Source organism: Megalops cyprinoides, chromosome 18 (assembly GCF_013368585.1).
Source record: "Megalops cyprinoides isolate fMegCyp1 chromosome 18, fMegCyp1.pri, whole genome shotgun sequence".
Classification (NCBI taxonomy): Eukaryota; Metazoa; Chordata; class Actinopteri; order Elopiformes; family Megalopidae; genus Megalops; species Megalops cyprinoides.
In genome coordinates, this window is record NC_050600.1 from 24,294,968 (window position 1) to 24,311,798 (window position 16,831).

Sequence of the window (16,831 nt, forward strand, 5' to 3'; positions counted from 1 at the left end):
TAGCACTAATCAAGATGGGAAACGATAAGACTTATCGCCCAACATGTGTTTCAAATACGCGTGCGTCTCCCTCTCCGAGAGCCGTTCCGGTGTTTCACCGCGGCGGATCCTGGCCCCTCCCGCTCCGCACGGCTCGTAGACCCGTGCCCCCGTCTCATAAGTCATACCAGGACAGGCAGCCGAGCCGCCATGGGATTTTGCGAGGGGGCGGGGAGGGGGGGGGGAGAGCAAGGGATAGGGATGGAGCGGGTGGAGGGGAAAAAAAAAACGGTTTGTTTGATATATGTGCAGATTTAATCCCTCGCTAAATTCATAAGAAACTTTACACTGCGGAGGGATGGAGCCTCACGGCTCCATTTTCCCCCCTCACCAGCAGCGGTCGGGGGTCAGCGTACATGCGGATCAGGTCGCCCCCCCGCCCCCCCCCCCCAACTCAACGTGGTGGCCCCCGATGTGAAACGGCTAAGCGAGGCCTGGGGAGACAAACGAGGGGCTGAGATCACGGCTTCAAAAGGTAGCCGACCCTCGGCGCCGCTCCGGCCCTGTTCTCACCGCGGGGGAACGGGGGCTTGTGGGGGCTGCACAGCCAGATTTGTTATCCTTAAATATGTAACGGCCCATTTGTGTTTCCCTTAAATGCAAGATAATGTGAAGGTACACAAATAGATACAGATATATTGGTCTTTAAACCATTTTGATGGTTCACTTGGGTAACCAAACACTTTTTCTGCGTTCAGTTCTCTAAGGCTTATTTATTTTTCCCAGAGTACTTTAAAATGACGCAGAACTGTCTGTGAGCCTCATATACATCAAATCTTGATAGCAAGGACAAGCACTGGTCATTTATTTAAAGGGAATGACCCTATATGTTATGTCATTGCTCACTGTTCTCTTAAAAATGATCAACAGTTTGTAAAATCGAATTAACTTGGAGTTTTCTGGAAGAGGCAAAAAAAAAATTAACCCCATGTTCAACATAGTTGAAAGTAGAAAGCACCCACCAAGTCAAAGGCCCCACAAAGCTGACTTATGTATGCGCTATCCTTTAAACCAAATATAGGGAAAGCATTTGGTTCATTTTTTTTTTTTTTGAGCTCCCTGAGAATTTCCCCTAGGTCTCATTTGAAGAATAGGCCTTCTTCAGGGAACAGGAGGGGCTTATTGGTAGTGTAGGTAGCGTAGGGGTCCTCTGTGCCTGTCTGTGAGGTGTGTTGGCATAAAGAGCGGCGCAGCAGAAAGAGGCCGAGCGACTCTGAGGCCTGTCCGCAGGGTCTCGTCCCGCAGCTTGTCCGCTTGTGATGCTTACCTCTGCGGAAAGTGCACGCTCCTTGCGGCTGTCGGTGACAGGAAGCGCACCTCCCACCACACGGGGCGGGTTGGGGTGTCCTCGTTGTCCGTGCCCCCTCTGGGTTTGCCCCCCCCCCACCCCCACCCCCCCGGGAGTTCCGAACGCAGGGTTCCTGCCAATAACGTCCTCTTTGCCTGCGTGATCACATCCATGGGTTTCTAAACCATTCGTTAAATCTGTGTAATGTGTTGTTAAGTCTGTGAAATCTCTGCCTTTTCCGCTGCTTGGCTTAGAGGAAATCGCCAGTCGTACGGTGATGTCCTCAGCTGTTTTCTTCCCCAGTTCAATTCCATCCCGCCTCTGTGTAAAATTTGCAGCGAAACGTTGCGCTGTACATTTGGATACTTTGTACCACACATCGTGATACCATGCCTATTTGTTTCCTCAGCGCATGCCGATAGGGTTTGTTGCAATAGGTCTTTGTAACTCTGCGCTAAAGGGTTCTGTTTCTTCCCTTTCCTATTGCAGATCTGGTTTGCCTTTGTGAACGGTTTCTCCGGTCAGATCCTGTTTGAGCGCTGGTGCATCGGCCTGTACAATGTGGTGAGTCCCTGTGATTTACTCTCCGCCCCCCACCCACCTCTTGACGCCTGTGGAAAGAGGCCCGTTTTATTCCTACCCCCCCCCCGGGTGGTTCCCAGGCAAGAAACCAATTTGCTGCGGCACCCCCGAACAGGATCCCTTTATGGCAGGGCTGTGTCATCAACATCCTGAAAAATTTAGCGTTTATTTATGACCCGTCGTCGGGTCCACATCCCCCCTGTGCCTGAAAATATGTTCTGTATGTGAAAGAACAACAGCCGCACATACCCTTAAGAGCGCGCTGGAGTTGTCTGCAAGGGCTGGTGAAGCAACAGGTTGGACCTTGTAGTAGAGCACCAGTTAAACTAATTTCTGATGGGCTGGTCCCTCATGGCTCTGTACTTGGAACCCTATGAAAAGCCAAATTTTTTTTGCTATTTTACATGAGCACATGTGGCTCAGAAAAAGCTCTGCTCGAATTGTCAATCGATTCACAACGTGGCTGCCTACCAGGAGCTTGACTACTTGCTGCCACTTTGAGGGAGACTGTTTTTTACATCAGCAATTTACATGGAAATAACAAATTCCATTCTATTATTCAAAGGGTGGTTGGACACAGTTGGCTGAATTCAGCCGTTGCTCCCCAGAAAAATCGGTGTCTATGGGACAGATCCTGCTGCCCACCAGTCAAACCTGGCAACCCCCCCAACAATTGGACAATCGGCTGTCCTGCCACCCCAAAAATCAGGAACAGTACTCCTCCTCCATTATCTGCGCTGGAAAGGAACGTCACGGCACAGGTTTTACACAAACCCACACACTGCACAGGAGGTGAAAAAGGGGAGCGAGCGTTCCATGAGCTTTTTGCTGGATGGGAATGTTTGTTTCAGAGCCCTTTGCACGTACAAATGGAGCGTATCAAAACAAGAAAAAGAAAGTCAGAGCCTCGCAGACTTACTGGCCTTCGCCAAGAAGAGGGTCGGCAGCTGGCACTGAGGGAAGGGAGCTGTCGAGGGAGAGCTGGCAGCGCGAGTATTTGGAAGCGCAAGCAGGAGGGATTGCTAGGAACAGTAGAAGAGGATCCAAAGTCAGTGGAATGCTTAATCGGTGTAGATTGTTGAGCGGATGACGCTGATCTGGTCTGACCGCTTCCTGTGAAGGCCGTCATCCTCCGTTTGGGTTCAGGTGCCTTCATTTCACTAGTGCAGGTCAGTGTGCTAAAGAGGCAGGGATGGCAATGTGGTGGTGGGGGGGGGGGGGGGGGGTTGTTTGGGGGGGTGTTCGGGGGGGTTGGATTTGTGTTTGAGCCTGCTTTAGTTGCACCGTTACTGTGTGTGAAGCCAGCAGAGCAGCTGTGACTTCTCCGCAATACTGGAGGCTCCCTGTGGGATTGTGTCCTACTGGTTCCTGCGCAAGGGAAAAGTCCATGAACCTTTTACTACATTGTGCAGCACCAATACGGAAGGATTATGGAAAGGGAATTTGCGCCAGACACAAAGCAACATAAAAAGCAGTGTAATTATACGGAAACAAGGGAATAGCGAGAATAGAGTATTAAGGCAATAACAGGCTGGGAATAGGTGTTGCTTATGGAATAATCAACAAAGCAAATCACTACTCCATGAGTGGCAAAGACATTCTGTACAGACTATAGTACATAGGAATTATTTTACGTGCAACTCAGTCCTTGTCTGAGAACTCACAACCATAAGGTTTTTTTCTGTCTGGACGCTGCTATTGAATGTCCCCAGAGATTCGAACCTGTAACCATCAGTTGCCGAGCCCAGTGCTCCAGCCACTCCGTACATGCAGCCACACAGAGAAAATACCAAATCAGACATTTACAGAGTGAGCCACAGAAAGTGAGGTGGACATTTATATTGGATGGGTTTGTTAAACGAGTAATTCCCTGTACCTGTGTCTGTCTGTGTTCCTGTGTGCGTGTGTGTATGTTCTTGTGTATTTAATAGATCTTCACAGCGCTGCCTCCTCTTACTCTGGGGATATTCGAGCGTTCCTGCAGGAAAGACAACATGCTCAAGTACCCAGAGCTCTACAAGACATCCCAGAATGCAATGGGCTTCAACACCAAGGTAACCACTGCTGTCTTCAGTGGACTGCACTTGTCACAGATCAAAGTGTCACAATCATAAGGATCCTAATGACGAACCAGTGCACACCCCCCATAAAAGACCCTTAAGGGTAAAACCACACATTTCTTCTCTCTCTTTCCTGCAGCTCCTGCTTCCTCCCCTCTCTCTGTCTACCCTCTCCCTTCCTTCTTGTATCTCTCTCTTCTTCTGCCTATCCCTCTGTCCTTTTGTTGTGTTCTCTCTCTCTCTTTCTCACCCATACTCACTCAGTTTCCAGGGCACTAAAACTGTTTAAAAAAAAAAAAAAAAAAGCTGCAAGTGGACCAGAACGGCTCACAATATACAGACTAACCCATTAACACATTTCCACATTACTGTGACAAAACACCCAACTCTGAGCAGAGAATAGGCTTAATAACTCCCAATAACAGATTATGAATTATGAATTATGAATTTCCTTTCCATATATATATATTGGAAGGAAATTCTTGCATAGACATGAACTTTGCTATTTTTATTTGTCTAAGAAACAAATTTCAAGCATTTAAGCATAAGTCTTTAGGTCAAAATGTCTTTGAATGCATGTTTCCCATTATCTTCATCAGTTGTGTTCAAACTTTTGACAAGCGTTTGGTACAGTATGTATGTGTGCGTGTATGTGTGTATGTGTGTGTGTCGCATATGTATAGCATATACCAACTTTTTCCATGATGTGCCCTCTTGCTGTAGCCCCCTTTTGCTGCCAGGCCACTTTTTGTTTCCATGGTGATGACAGGGCTGTCTGTCAGATTTCCCCTGCTGTTAATAAAGTTGTCCCCCACACCCCACAGGCGTGGCAATGGGGTCAGCACTGAGTGGAAATGGATTACAGGCCCCCGTGGAGGAGGAGGTCAGGGGTGACAAAGGGGCCCGCCCTAGAAGGATGGGAGGGCAGCGGGGGTGTCAGAATGTTATGGCATTTGCTGTGGAAAGCGACGCAATTTGTTTAAACAAGGCCTGCGTGCTCAATAGCGCAGGCCTCCACACGACACAAGGCAAGGGCTGCTGCTGGCTCGACTCTCCCAGAGGGAGACTGACCCTGGATCAGCTCCAGTGTTTTCCACAAAATAATCGGGGTCAGGATTAGAGTCAGGAAAGCTGATTCTGGATCAGCTTTGCGGGGAGATTAAGTGCGGCTAAGAAAAGATGGGCTGGGACTTCTGGCTGTGGTACTTAGCCCCAGAGCTCAAACTGGCACGCAAAATGGAGCAGATTTTTGAGACAACAGTCACCATGATGACTGAGAGGACATGAATACGTAGGGAAGAGGTGACTAAAAACGCAGCATTTTTCATTCATTTTCTCTTTTGTTTTTGTTAAAGCCGTGTGAACAAGGCCGTGGGTGTAAATTGAGTACTTTTGACTGCGTAAAACGCTCTGGATTTTAACTTGATGGAGAATCCAGCTGGAATCTTTTCCCTGTCGTTTTTTTTTTTTTTTTTTTGTCCGGCTGTTTTTTACACAACAGGTTCAGTCTCTGTGAATGACAGCATTAGTCTCAGGGGTGGGGGGGTACTGAAATGTCTCAGGCTCACCGACTGTGTCCCCTTTCACTTTTAATTATGTACCCCTGACACTGAAGTCACCCTAATAAACCTGGCCAATCAGGGTGGCCCCCACGTCGCGGTTATTATGCCCCTGTGGTATTTGCTGGCGGGGCTTTTTTTGTCTGACTGCTATGGGGAGGGCAGAAAGGAGAGGTGGGTGCTGGAAATATTTGGCCTGGTGTAAAGTACATCCTTTCAGTCTTTTTGAAGCAATTAGCGAAGCCACAAAGAACACGGCCCTGTCTGTCTCCGCAGCCCGGCCGCGGCTTTCACCGGGGGGTCCTTAGCAACCTGCCAGGAGACCTGGGGGGCCTCGCTGTGACAAACGATTATGAACATTTATTGATTTCATTAGCATTCATTAGCAGTGGGTCGGGGGGAGTGGGGGGGGCACTATAGGAGCCCTAGAGCTGTGGATTCTTGGACTGAAAGGAGAAAGAGGTTGATTTTAAAACATGTTGAGTCACAAAACCCTCCCTCACAAAGAGACAAAAAATACTGTAAAGTAAAATCCAGTCCAATAAATCAGTCAGTGGGGGAGGAGGGATGGGGTTCTTTGTTGCCATGTGAAGGTTTGATTGGTTTAAATGCATAATTTAAATGCATAATAAAATGTATAATACAAGTCACTATAATTCATCCCCATGTGAAGTGTTGGAAATGAGAGGGGAGGTTGTGGAGTAGCTGTCACTGTGGGGGGGCACAGGTGAACTGTGGGGCTTAGATTCTCTGCAAAGGGGCAGGGGTTTGTTTTAGTAAGTCAGGAGTCATGAAACAGAGCAAGAAGGTCAGGCCAGAGGAGCCAAGGTAGCAAGGAACTCTGGGGATCCTTTTTTTTTTCCTACTTTCCCCCTTCATAGAGCCCCCCCACCCCACACACACACACACACACACACACACCTGTGGTGTGTGTCAGAGAGAATGAAAGGGGGGAGGGTCAGGAGGTCCGGTACTTAAATGACCTCACAAAGGAGCATGAGGTCATCCGTAGAGATCCTTGGGATATTTGTCAAAGCAAGCTAAACTAAGCACATGGTTCTCCAGCGTGGAAGGGAAGTTCCAGTCTTTATCTACCTCCTTCATACTCCCGTAGAAACAATGTCATTCACTCTTATTTCATCTGGAGCAGCAGGAATTTGTCAGGACCTATTTTTTTTGCCTTGTTAAATGCTCATTAGTTTTGGTGTTGGTTGGCTGCGTTCACCATTTGTCTCAGATAACATTTTTCAAAATATCTTTTCAAGGATGTTTCACACTATTGCGAAATTAAATTTAATTAGTGATTTCATCTGCCAAAATAAAGCTGGAAGTCGGGGAAAAAAAGGACGAGAAAGTTGTTTTACTTTCCCTCCATGTACCTGTAGCACGCTGCTGTGTTTGATTAGCCTGATCACACTTTTAAGTTTATTGTAACCGTCTTAATAGCAGGAGTGCTTTGGGCACCAGAGGCTGTGGAAAGAGAGAGAGAAAGAGCACACTTACAAAAAAAGAATCAATTTATTTCAAAATGCAAAGCAAAGAAACCCAGTCTTGGACACAAGCACCACAAGCTGCTCAAAACGTGAGCCTAGCAGCACCCACACTCCTTATTTAATGTGCCTCAGATTAGACAGGTGTGGTCCAATGGCTGGCCTCACATTCACAGATAATTACAGTGACAGTTACAGAATTAACAGTTAACAGATGTGGAGGCAATTTATGAAATTTTGATTGATGAAATGAAATCTGCTTTTGGTAAGTTTGAATTGGACAAAAACAAAGAGCCCTTGAACATTTTAGCAATTAATACAAACTAACAATTAACAGCATTCAGTTTCTAGGAGACAGATGAAGGCTCTCCTTCACAGAGCTAAAGCGGGATCTGGAAGTTTCCATTTCGTTCCTGTTTTGCGCAACGTCGTCCGTCACTGTTTTGCTTGGCGGGATCATCACATAATGTAAATTTAAAAGAAGGTGGCTTTGGGGAAGGAGTATTGACTTTAACGGCCCATCCAAAGTCCACACGCGTGCACATCCACGCACACGCACGCACACACACACACACACACGTCACCTCCCCTGCATTTGAAAAAGGCCAAAGCCCATGCAGTCTCATTTGTTTCATGCTGTCATAACCCGCAAACAAGGAAATCCTTGTTTAATATCAGAGTCCCACAATGTTTCTTTAGCCTAATTTCTCTGTTTTTGTTGTGCCTCTGGTCTGCGTGCCTCTCCTCATTGCAATGCCAGTGAAATCTGAAGAAGGCAAAAAAAAATTGGTTAAAAAGAAAACAATCGCCTTCTCTCTCTCTCTCTCTCTCTCTCTCTCTCTCTCTCTCTCTCTCTCTCTCTCTCTCTCTCTCTCTCGCTCTCTCGCTCTCTCTCTCTTTCTTCTCCACCACACGTACACACACACATGCACGCACACCGCACCCACATCTCTCTCACAAAACAACACACCCCACCCCCCTACCCCCCTGGCTCTCCCTAAACGCCACCACATCCCAAATACACACGGCATACAAAGTGTCTGTCAGCAGGGGGCTATTCACTGCCCAAATCTCACAAAACCGCCACTTAGTCGAGTGCTGAGCAGCAACAAAGGGCCGTGGGAGGTTGGAGGTCGCTGGGGTCAGAGGTAGCTGGCGTGTTTCTCATGGTTGTTGTCTCCCTGTCCCCCGCAGGTCTTCTGGGCGCACTGTCTGAATGGCCTCTTCCACTCGGTCATCCTGTTCTGGTTCCCACTCAAAGCCTTCCAGCACGGTAAGCAGCCTCCAGCACATCTCCTGAAAGACGTCTACACCTCCCTCTCCTGCACGTTCTCTTGAGTGAGAGAGGGACGCTGGTGAACCCCCCTCCACCCTCTCCCAAAGTGGTGGCCCAGACTTCACAGCTGCCAATATATGCTGGGAGATCACAATGAAATCAGCGATGAGAGAAATCAACAGGACAGAATATGTGGCAGCGATCTGTAACACGCCCACCAGCTGACCTTTACAACCAATCACAAAGCTCCTGTCTGTGAAGGCCCTCATCTTAGAGTCAGCAGGATTTGAGGTGGCAGAGGGGAGGGGGGTTTATTTTGTTTATTTTCAAGATGGATAAATGCAGCGTGTAGCAACTCATGCCTGCGTGCTGCTTTTAGGAATGAGTTCTCCCATTACCGACCAGTGAATGGGCACCTCAACAAAAGGCCGCAGTCTCGCTCCGCTGGTGGGCGGCTGCTAATGCCGGGCCTCTTTGTGTGTCTTAATTTTAATTGGTTTTGGTTTTTAGTTTTAGCGCAGGCCGTCTGTTTTATCAGCACGGCATGAGACAATGGGACGGGGGCTCGCTCATTGAATTCAGTAACAGCGGCAGCAAATTAGTGCCATTTCACAGAGCCGGGCCCCCATTGAGCTGCGATTCGAGTCCCGTCTCCCCTTCTGTGGAGGAGCTCTCCCGTGATAACACACACACACACAGGGCACATCCCCAATGCCGTCTGCTGGCTTCACCCTCATTACTGTGTCGCAGTGCAGAGCTGTCTCAGGCATCGTTCTGACCAAGGGGATGGGCTGCGCTGGGGTGGGGTGACGGTGGGGGGAGTTGTTTGTTAACAGGCACCTTCCCCCCTTAAAGAAAAAGCCCTAAATGTTGATCCCTTTCGCAGACACTGTTTTTGGAAATGGAAAGACGCCAGACTACCTCCTCCTCGGCAACATGGTCTACACGGTGAGTGTTTTTTTTTTTTTTTCTTTCTTTCTTTCTTTCTTCAAATGGGTATGAGCTCACGTCCCCCACCCTCCCCGTCACAGGGGTTTAGGGGCTTCAGGGGCTCCTGTGGAGTGGGCCCCTCAGTTAAGGGAGGGGCGTTGCACCTCGGTTCTCCTGAAGCCGTCATTCTTTCTGTCGCGTCATGTGGGCGCACCCATCTCCAAGCCCCGCTGTCCCGCCGCACGCTGCAAACGCTGCACAGGTGGTCTGCGGCCCGCCTTTGCCGTGCTCTCAGGCCCGCGCCGCGACTGCTAAGGCCATTTCAGTCGCACGAGATGAATTGCAGCTCCTTCAGTCCATTCAGGAAAGTGACTGAGCGAATATGTAAATCTGTCATCTTCTGGTTGGACTGGGGCCTCTCTCCGCTCAGTTGGTTTTCAGTCTCTGGAATGGGAAAGCTGGTGCTTTAAAGTCACCCGAGGAGTGGGCCGACGAGAAGCTGAAATGAGATACGCATATTAAATGACAACCATAAGGTAAACTGCTATCGTTTTTCAAAGCCCAGCCCTAGTTGCCTTTTAAGTGTGTGTGTGTGTGTGTGTGTGTGTGTGTGTGTGTGTGCGCGTGCGCTAGGAGGAGTGCAAGAGCCAATGGTGGGACAGGTGAGGGAGACTTGAGAGATGCATGTAAAGAAACAAAGTTTCTAGGGAAGGGGGGGCTAAAATGTGGGTTTTGAGTGAAGATTTTTGCTTCCCTTCCCAGTTTGTCGTGATCACTGTGTGTCTCAAAGCTGGACTGGAGACTTCATCCTGGACTATGGTAGGTTCCCATTGTACTGTCTAATTTACACTTTTTCCTTTTCCTCATGTTTCTCATTATATGACATTACAGTACATGTATTTAACAGACGCTCTTATCCAGAGCAATTTCCAGTACAACAGAAAATGAGTGTGTCCATTCAAGTTCATGTTTCATATTTATGATTATTTTTCATGCCTCTTACTCATTTCTTTTTCCTCTCCTCATTTTTTCTCCTTTTACTCTTTCCCACCCCCCCTTGTCTTGTTCTGATAATGTGATGTCACAGTGACATTGGAATAATATCACAGTGATGTCACTTTTGTGTTACAACTGTGTTGCAATGATGTCAAAGCAATATTACAGTGGTGATGTCACAGTGGTGTTGCCTAGATGACAGAGATGTAACAGTTGTTATGAGGTAAAATCTATGTTACAATGTTGAATGTCACTGACTTCCTTACTTCCCCTCTCTACTCACAGTTCAGCCACATTGCTATCTGGGGCAGTATCGGCCTATGGGTGGTGTTTTTCTGGGTGTACTCCTCCCTGTGGCCTCTCATCCCCCTGGCTCCGGACATGACAGGAGAGGTAAGAGAGATAAACCCCCGATGCCGGACTAGATATGCAAGGGCTTATGGGAAACATACCCTAATTGGTCATCTTTTCCTGTCCTGTGAGGGGCTGTTTCTGGTCCTGTTGCACCTGCACCTTTTATTATCTAACTGTATGTGAGTTTAGTCCTTACCTTTGGACTTGAATAGCAGGTGACAGAGATCTGTTGGGTTTCGGTGTTCCAACATTAACCGGCATTGAAGAGCAGCTTCTCACACTGGCTGGCATTAGGGACAGAACAGAACCCCACACTGTGAGAGACACACCACTAGGCCCACTTTCATTTTCCATCAGGAGTGTCATCGCATAAGGGAGCCCCTGTCACATGCGTGCTGCTGTAACTGAAACAGCAGACCTTTGCGTGTGCTGCAGTGCACCCTGGGAGAAGGGGGACGGCAGAGGGGCTGGTCCTTGGGCCCTGTGGGTAACATTACCCCCCCCCCCCCCCCCCCCCATCGCCACAAAAACGGCTGTATATCAATGCAGAGACAGCGTGCTGCTCGAGTTCCTGACACCTGAGACGCATCTGAGTGCGCTCCGTGTCCCCAGCCTCCAACAATGTTGCAGCAGAGAGCAAGGATCCCGGCTGTAAAACTCCCAGCTCCCCCTCCTTCTGTTGCCCGGAGCGACAAAGGGGAGAGGATACATGCAGCCTTAGCTGTCACCTGCTTGCTGATTGTTAACAGATCAGTGAGCGTCCGGACCAAACATTGGCTGAACATTGTGGTTTGACCTTCAGTACCAAATTTAAGTAAGCATTTCTTGTTGGCTGTAACCAAGCAGCACCAAAAATGGCAGTGCCCCTCATTCGCTTACCTAGTCCCTCACTGGCTGACCACAAAGGTAGTGAAATCCTCACCACTAGATGGTGAAAAGGTACTAAGAGGGTGAATCCACCAAATTAGTCGCAGCCCCTGAGAAGCACCTGTCCTTGTTTTCAGCTCACACAAAATTGTTAGTTTGGTCTCTCACATTTAATAAAAGTGTTGTAGGAGCAACCAAGAAGGGGTGGTTTAAGTTTGCTTGAATTTAAAGTTCAGTTTATCAACCTCAGTGCAGAAGAATTCAATCAAGCCTTTAGTTTTGCTGAGTATCCAAGTCCGGAAAACTGCGGTCCAGCTCTTGAGGTTCGAGACGTTGCTTCCGTCGACGGGTCTCCGGTATACGGTGTGTCCTCTAGCAATCTCCACGTCGCCCCCGGGACCGCTGCCCAGCGGTCTCTGGTTGCTATCAACAGAGCTGACACGGAGACGACCCCCTCAATCCCTCACACCTGCTGTTTCCCCCAGCGCCTCCTGGCTCCCCTCAAACTCCCGCATACTTGGCCGCTGGCTGTCTGTGGGTGGATTCAGTATCTCGTGACCTACATCATCTTCCTGCTGCTCTCAGAACTGATAGTGCAACACTTGCTGGCACTTTCTAGCACCATCGACAGAATTTTCAATGAAACAGATTTAAATGAGGTGAGTTGTGTATAGTGGCTGTAATGGAGAGGGAGAAGAGGAGCAGAAGTGGTCAAATCGAATAGTGTATTTAATATGGATGCATAGCTGACGAAGATCGCTTTCAATATCCACACAACTGTGATACACCCATCTGTCTAATGGATTTCCTGGCCCCAGCTTTAGATCTAAGGAGTGATTTCCACCTCTGTAATAATGAGGGCTCCTTGAGGTGGGGTGTTTGCGAAGCACGTGGACGCTCATTGCTTGGACAGCTGCTTTCTGGCGTTTAGTTTTCTGTGCATTTGTTTTCGAGGTAGCCTAACTGAAACGGACGTTCATCTGGAGTGAAAGAAAAACATAAGTTTGATCAACAGGAATATTCAAAAGAGAGAGAGTGAGGAATGCGTTTTGTCTGTAGGCAGACAGAGCAAGCGCACGGTGCTTGGCGGTTGGGTCAGTGCGTTGCATGTAACGCATTTAACTGTGAGCACGTGTAACATGCCAGCACCTGTGTCCCTGAAAGGCTTCTAAATCTCATACAGCCTCCCTCTGGTCCTGCCTCGAGGCTCCAATAAATCGAGAGGAAGTCAAACTTTAAGGGGGACAGGCCTTGCTTTATAGAGACTAGCAGCTCTCCTCCTTGTTAATCCAGTGAAAAGGAATTGTAGCAGGGTATCAAACCATTTTTCCAGTTCAGCACTGAGGGGCCTGACTCCCCCAACCTTGCTGGTTTTTACATTTCCCCGTCCGTGCTTTCAGAATGCGGTTCACAACCCGTTGACCCACAGCCAAACCCCTCGATCTGGACGCTTAGATCGGGGCCATGGGTGATTTATGATAACGTGACTGCAGTTTGGCTGCGGCCCATATTGTCGGAGCTTTGCGTCATTTTTGGTGGTGGGAGAGGGAACCGAAGACAACACCTTGCAGCTCTGAAGGGTGTTTCTGGAACACAGTGGAGAAATTGCTGTGAGGAAACCAGCAAAATAACAGCAATAACCTTTTCACCCACAGTTTTATGTATCAGAACATGTTGGGGTGTATGCATGTTTTTATCATGAAGCTAATCCTGACATTAATTCATACTGTGGTTTAGCGATTCACAAACACATGTATACCAGGAGGTTTCTAGCCTTTTTGGTGTTTAGCATCGCAGGTGATAACATTGGTAAAAATGTCACTGTTCATGGTATGCATATCGTTGAAGTGAAATGATGTGGCCACCATATATCGTTCTCATTGCAACAGGTCTGCCTGGTTTTAAGCGGGTGGAGAGTGGAGTATTAAAGATTCTCTAGCAAACAAGCATGGCTCCTGTCATATCCATTTTTTCAAGATGGTCATCTTTAGTAAAAATATGTGGAAATTATTGTAAATAAAGTAAAGCAAAAATTTTGCTATGCGCTCTCAAGATTATGGCTGGCATTACAGTATGTGCTTCATCCTTGGTCATTCTAGACAGAAAACTCCCCCTCAGCTGATCCCAGAACAGTCTCAAGCCTTTTCCATCCCATCCTGTTCAGCTGAACCGGGGTCGTCTTGTGTTTTGTTTTTCTCCCTCCTGTCACATGAAATAAAATCAGCCGCGCTCACAGCCTCTGAGCTTGATGATGAGTGTCGGCCCTGTGTCGCGGGTCAAGTGCGCTAAGGAAGGAAGGAAGTCAGCCGAGCCCAGACTCTGCCAGGCTTTCTCATTCAGCGCAGGGAAGATCCGCCAGTGAAGCAGGGACTGGAGGGTCAGGGGCTGACTCTCTCAGTCGGTGCCGTTTGTGTCGAAAACCAGGCCAGTTTTGGGCTGCTCGGTTGGTTCCCAATTGTCCCCCTTGTTAACACGATGGCAAGTGTTCCGTCACACACATTTACATTTATTCATTTAGCAGACGCTTTTATCCAAAGCGACTTACATAGGTTACAGTTCTTTACAATGTTATCCATTTATACAGCTGGATATTTACTGAGGCAATTGTGGGTTAAGTACCTTGCCCAAGGGTACAGCAGCAGTGTCCCAGCGGGGATTGAACCGGCAACTTTTCGGTTACGAGTCCTGCTCCTTAACCACTATGCTACACTGCCGCCCACATACCTCATCGTTGCTGGGTGGTTTCAGAGTCTAGGCCTGGCAAGCCCTGCACCACTGCTCCCACTGTCAATCCCCTGCAGACAGCTTTAAACAATCGTCAAACTCAGATTCACTCACAAACATGTAAGTCAGTGATCGCAATTCTGTTATCATATATTTCCCCAGCATGCCGATATCGTTTTTCTTTGTTTGCAGTGTTTTCATGCATTTGTTTAACCGCAGACTAACGATCACGAGCCAGGACTTAAACCGTAACACCTCCTCAGATTCTTTTATTCCGTCTAGGAGCAACAGAGCCCTAACGCTGCTGTCCCAGCTAAGCTCAGGCTAACTCCTTTTGAAACCGATTTAATTAGTTAATTGGTCCCTTTTAACTCTTCCGTTTTCCTCATCTGCTCTCCTCCCTCCTCTCTCCTCCTTCCTATCCCTCTTCTCCCCTCCCCGTCTTCCCTCATCCTTCGCTCTCAGCCTTGAGGGAAGCTTTATTTTGCTATTTTGAGAGGATATGAACCTAGCGCTCTGGGGACCATGATAACTCATTATTGTTGCCCGGGCGTCACAACGTTGAGTGTGTTTCATTCCTGATGATGAGAACGCCTCCTTGTGTTAGCAGTCAGAGCAGATAACGAGAAAGGGTGGACCAGATCCCGAGTATGATGTCTTCATTTAGACATCTGCGTGTGTGTATGTGTCTTTTTCCAAATCCCTGGGAAAGATAAATAGAAGATAAAAATCACAGATAATAGACTCTGGTTTACAGATTTGTGGAACCTCATGGCTCATCTAAACTTTTCATTTCCCATATGGAATTCGCCATTTGTTTTCAAAGTAGACATTTTTGGAAGGGGAAAAATACATTTGGATGTAGTTTGCGCTTTCTTCTTTTTCAAAGATCATTTCTTTTTTGAAATCATTGTTGGAAAAAATTATATATGGTTGATGTGGAATTTGGGGGGAAAAAAAAAGAAGTCAGGCTTGTTTTTGTTGTCGGTTTGCTTTGATTTCATTTGTTGAATATATTTCCTGTATTTATTTTAAAGAGGAATGTAGCCTGTTTAGCTGTAGCCAGTGTTTGATCTGGTCGTTGCGTGAAGAAAAATTTAAACCTAAAGACACATCAAAAAGAATTTGCGCATTAGAAAACGCATCATTTCAAAAGTAACCTTTTCACAAAGTGATGTTGTAGTTGCTTTGTTTGCTTTATGTCTTCATTTGCCCACATCTTCACTTCAAATGCCAAGCCCTTTAGCTGGGGCTTTGTGCTCCAGATGTTCTCTGTTTTCCTAAGCCTTCAGAATCGATTTGTCGGTAATGATGGACAGATTACCTAATTTGCAAACACCTGGCACCTTTAATACCTGTGACATTGATCTGCGTGCATGTGACATGGGGGGGCCTTTGGTGGGGGGGGGGGGTCAAGATTCTTTGGGGCACTCCCACCCCTTCTCTGTTTCATATTACAGGAGGGGGCTTTGTCCGCGACCCTCCGGATTTAAACAAATGGCACACGCGTGTTCGGCAATTCGTGAATACCGCACGAATTCTGCTCCTTGACGTTCAGTGACAGATGGATTTCGGTGTGCTTCGGGCCAAACCAAACACGACCCAGCGAGGCCGAACGCACGTGACGTTCCACCGCGGAGAATCCCTGCCTCCTCGGGGTTTAATAGAGTGTAGTCTTTTCCTTTTCTCTCCCTCTCCCGCTCTCTGTCTCCACATCCCCTCCGTGTCGCTTGGCACGTGTTCAGCAGTTTGTTGTTTTGAGCAGCCTCGACTTCTCTCCCCGGTGATGGATTGAGCAAGGTTCTCAAAAAAAGGAAAACCGAGAGGGAACAAGAAAGTCATGCTCGTAACTTTGAAGAGCTCGGTAATAATTTTCGAGAGCAGCACCCATGAGGTGAGGTTAGGGGGGGAAGCTGTGTTGCAACTCATAGTCTTCCCTTAAACCAGGCAAGGAATTCTTTTCACATATTGGTTTCCTGTAAAATGTGAAATCATAAAATGTGTGGCCATCCCAAAAAAATCAACGGTTCTTTCTTTTGAATTTGGAATTTTACTGTGAAAATAATTATTCTATTATGAAATGATCATCCGACTAAGCTGCATAAAGGATCACATATGTGGATGGCGGTTGGTCAGTTGGAAGGAGGGTCCCTCTCTTAGTTGGTTAGATGCTTCCCATTGATTTTGGTTCATGATTTTTGGTTGAAGATTTCATGCATTATTTTGCTTTATGTTTTATTGGAGATGTTAGCCAAAATGAACACAAGCTCCGTATAAAATGTCTTCACTTTGTCTGAAAGAGCACCATCTCTGGCAGTGTGATAAACTCTGCCAACCCTTCATATGGTTAAGTGTGTGTATACGTTGGGGGGGAGAGTAACATTGTGGGTTCAAGAGGGTGGAGCAAACTCCTGACTCCTCCCCTTTCTCCCAAAGCTGTTAACCGTGTTAGAGGGGACACGACAACATGGTAGGAAGCCGGCCCCATAATGTTATGATAAATAATGATATAAAATACTCCGCCTTGCCCGAAGCCCAAGCCTTCCTTATCTCCTTCAGTGAAACCCTGCAGTTTCATGCAGGTGTCTGTAACCGTAGATCTCTCAGCGAAACTGTGGTTAGACTGTGCTCGTTTCCATTGTTTCGATTTCGATTGTTTGAAAGGT

The 16,831-nt window shown here is 47.5% G+C and overlaps 1 protein-coding gene across 8 annotated transcripts in view; it reads left to right on the forward strand.

Annotated features, from left to right (window-relative positions):
* LOC118793072 (probable phospholipid-transporting ATPase IA) overlaps window positions 1-16,831 on the forward strand; it is a 112,116-nt gene that overhangs the window by 89,723 nt on the left and 5,562 nt on the right. For all 8 annotated transcript variants that reach the window (XM_036551038.1, XM_036551041.1, XM_036551043.1 and 5 more), the window contains 6 exons: window positions 1,817-1,891; window positions 3,841-3,963; window positions 8,213-8,291; window positions 9,181-9,242; window positions 9,987-10,043; window positions 10,506-10,613. In XM_036551038.1, coding sequence (XP_036406931.1) covers window positions 1,817-1,891; window positions 3,841-3,963; window positions 8,213-8,291; window positions 9,181-9,242; window positions 9,987-10,043; window positions 10,506-10,613 — 504 coding nt within the window. The remainder of the gene's footprint in view (window positions 1-1,816; window positions 1,892-3,840; window positions 3,964-8,212; window positions 8,292-9,180; window positions 9,243-9,986; window positions 10,044-10,505; window positions 10,614-16,831) is intronic.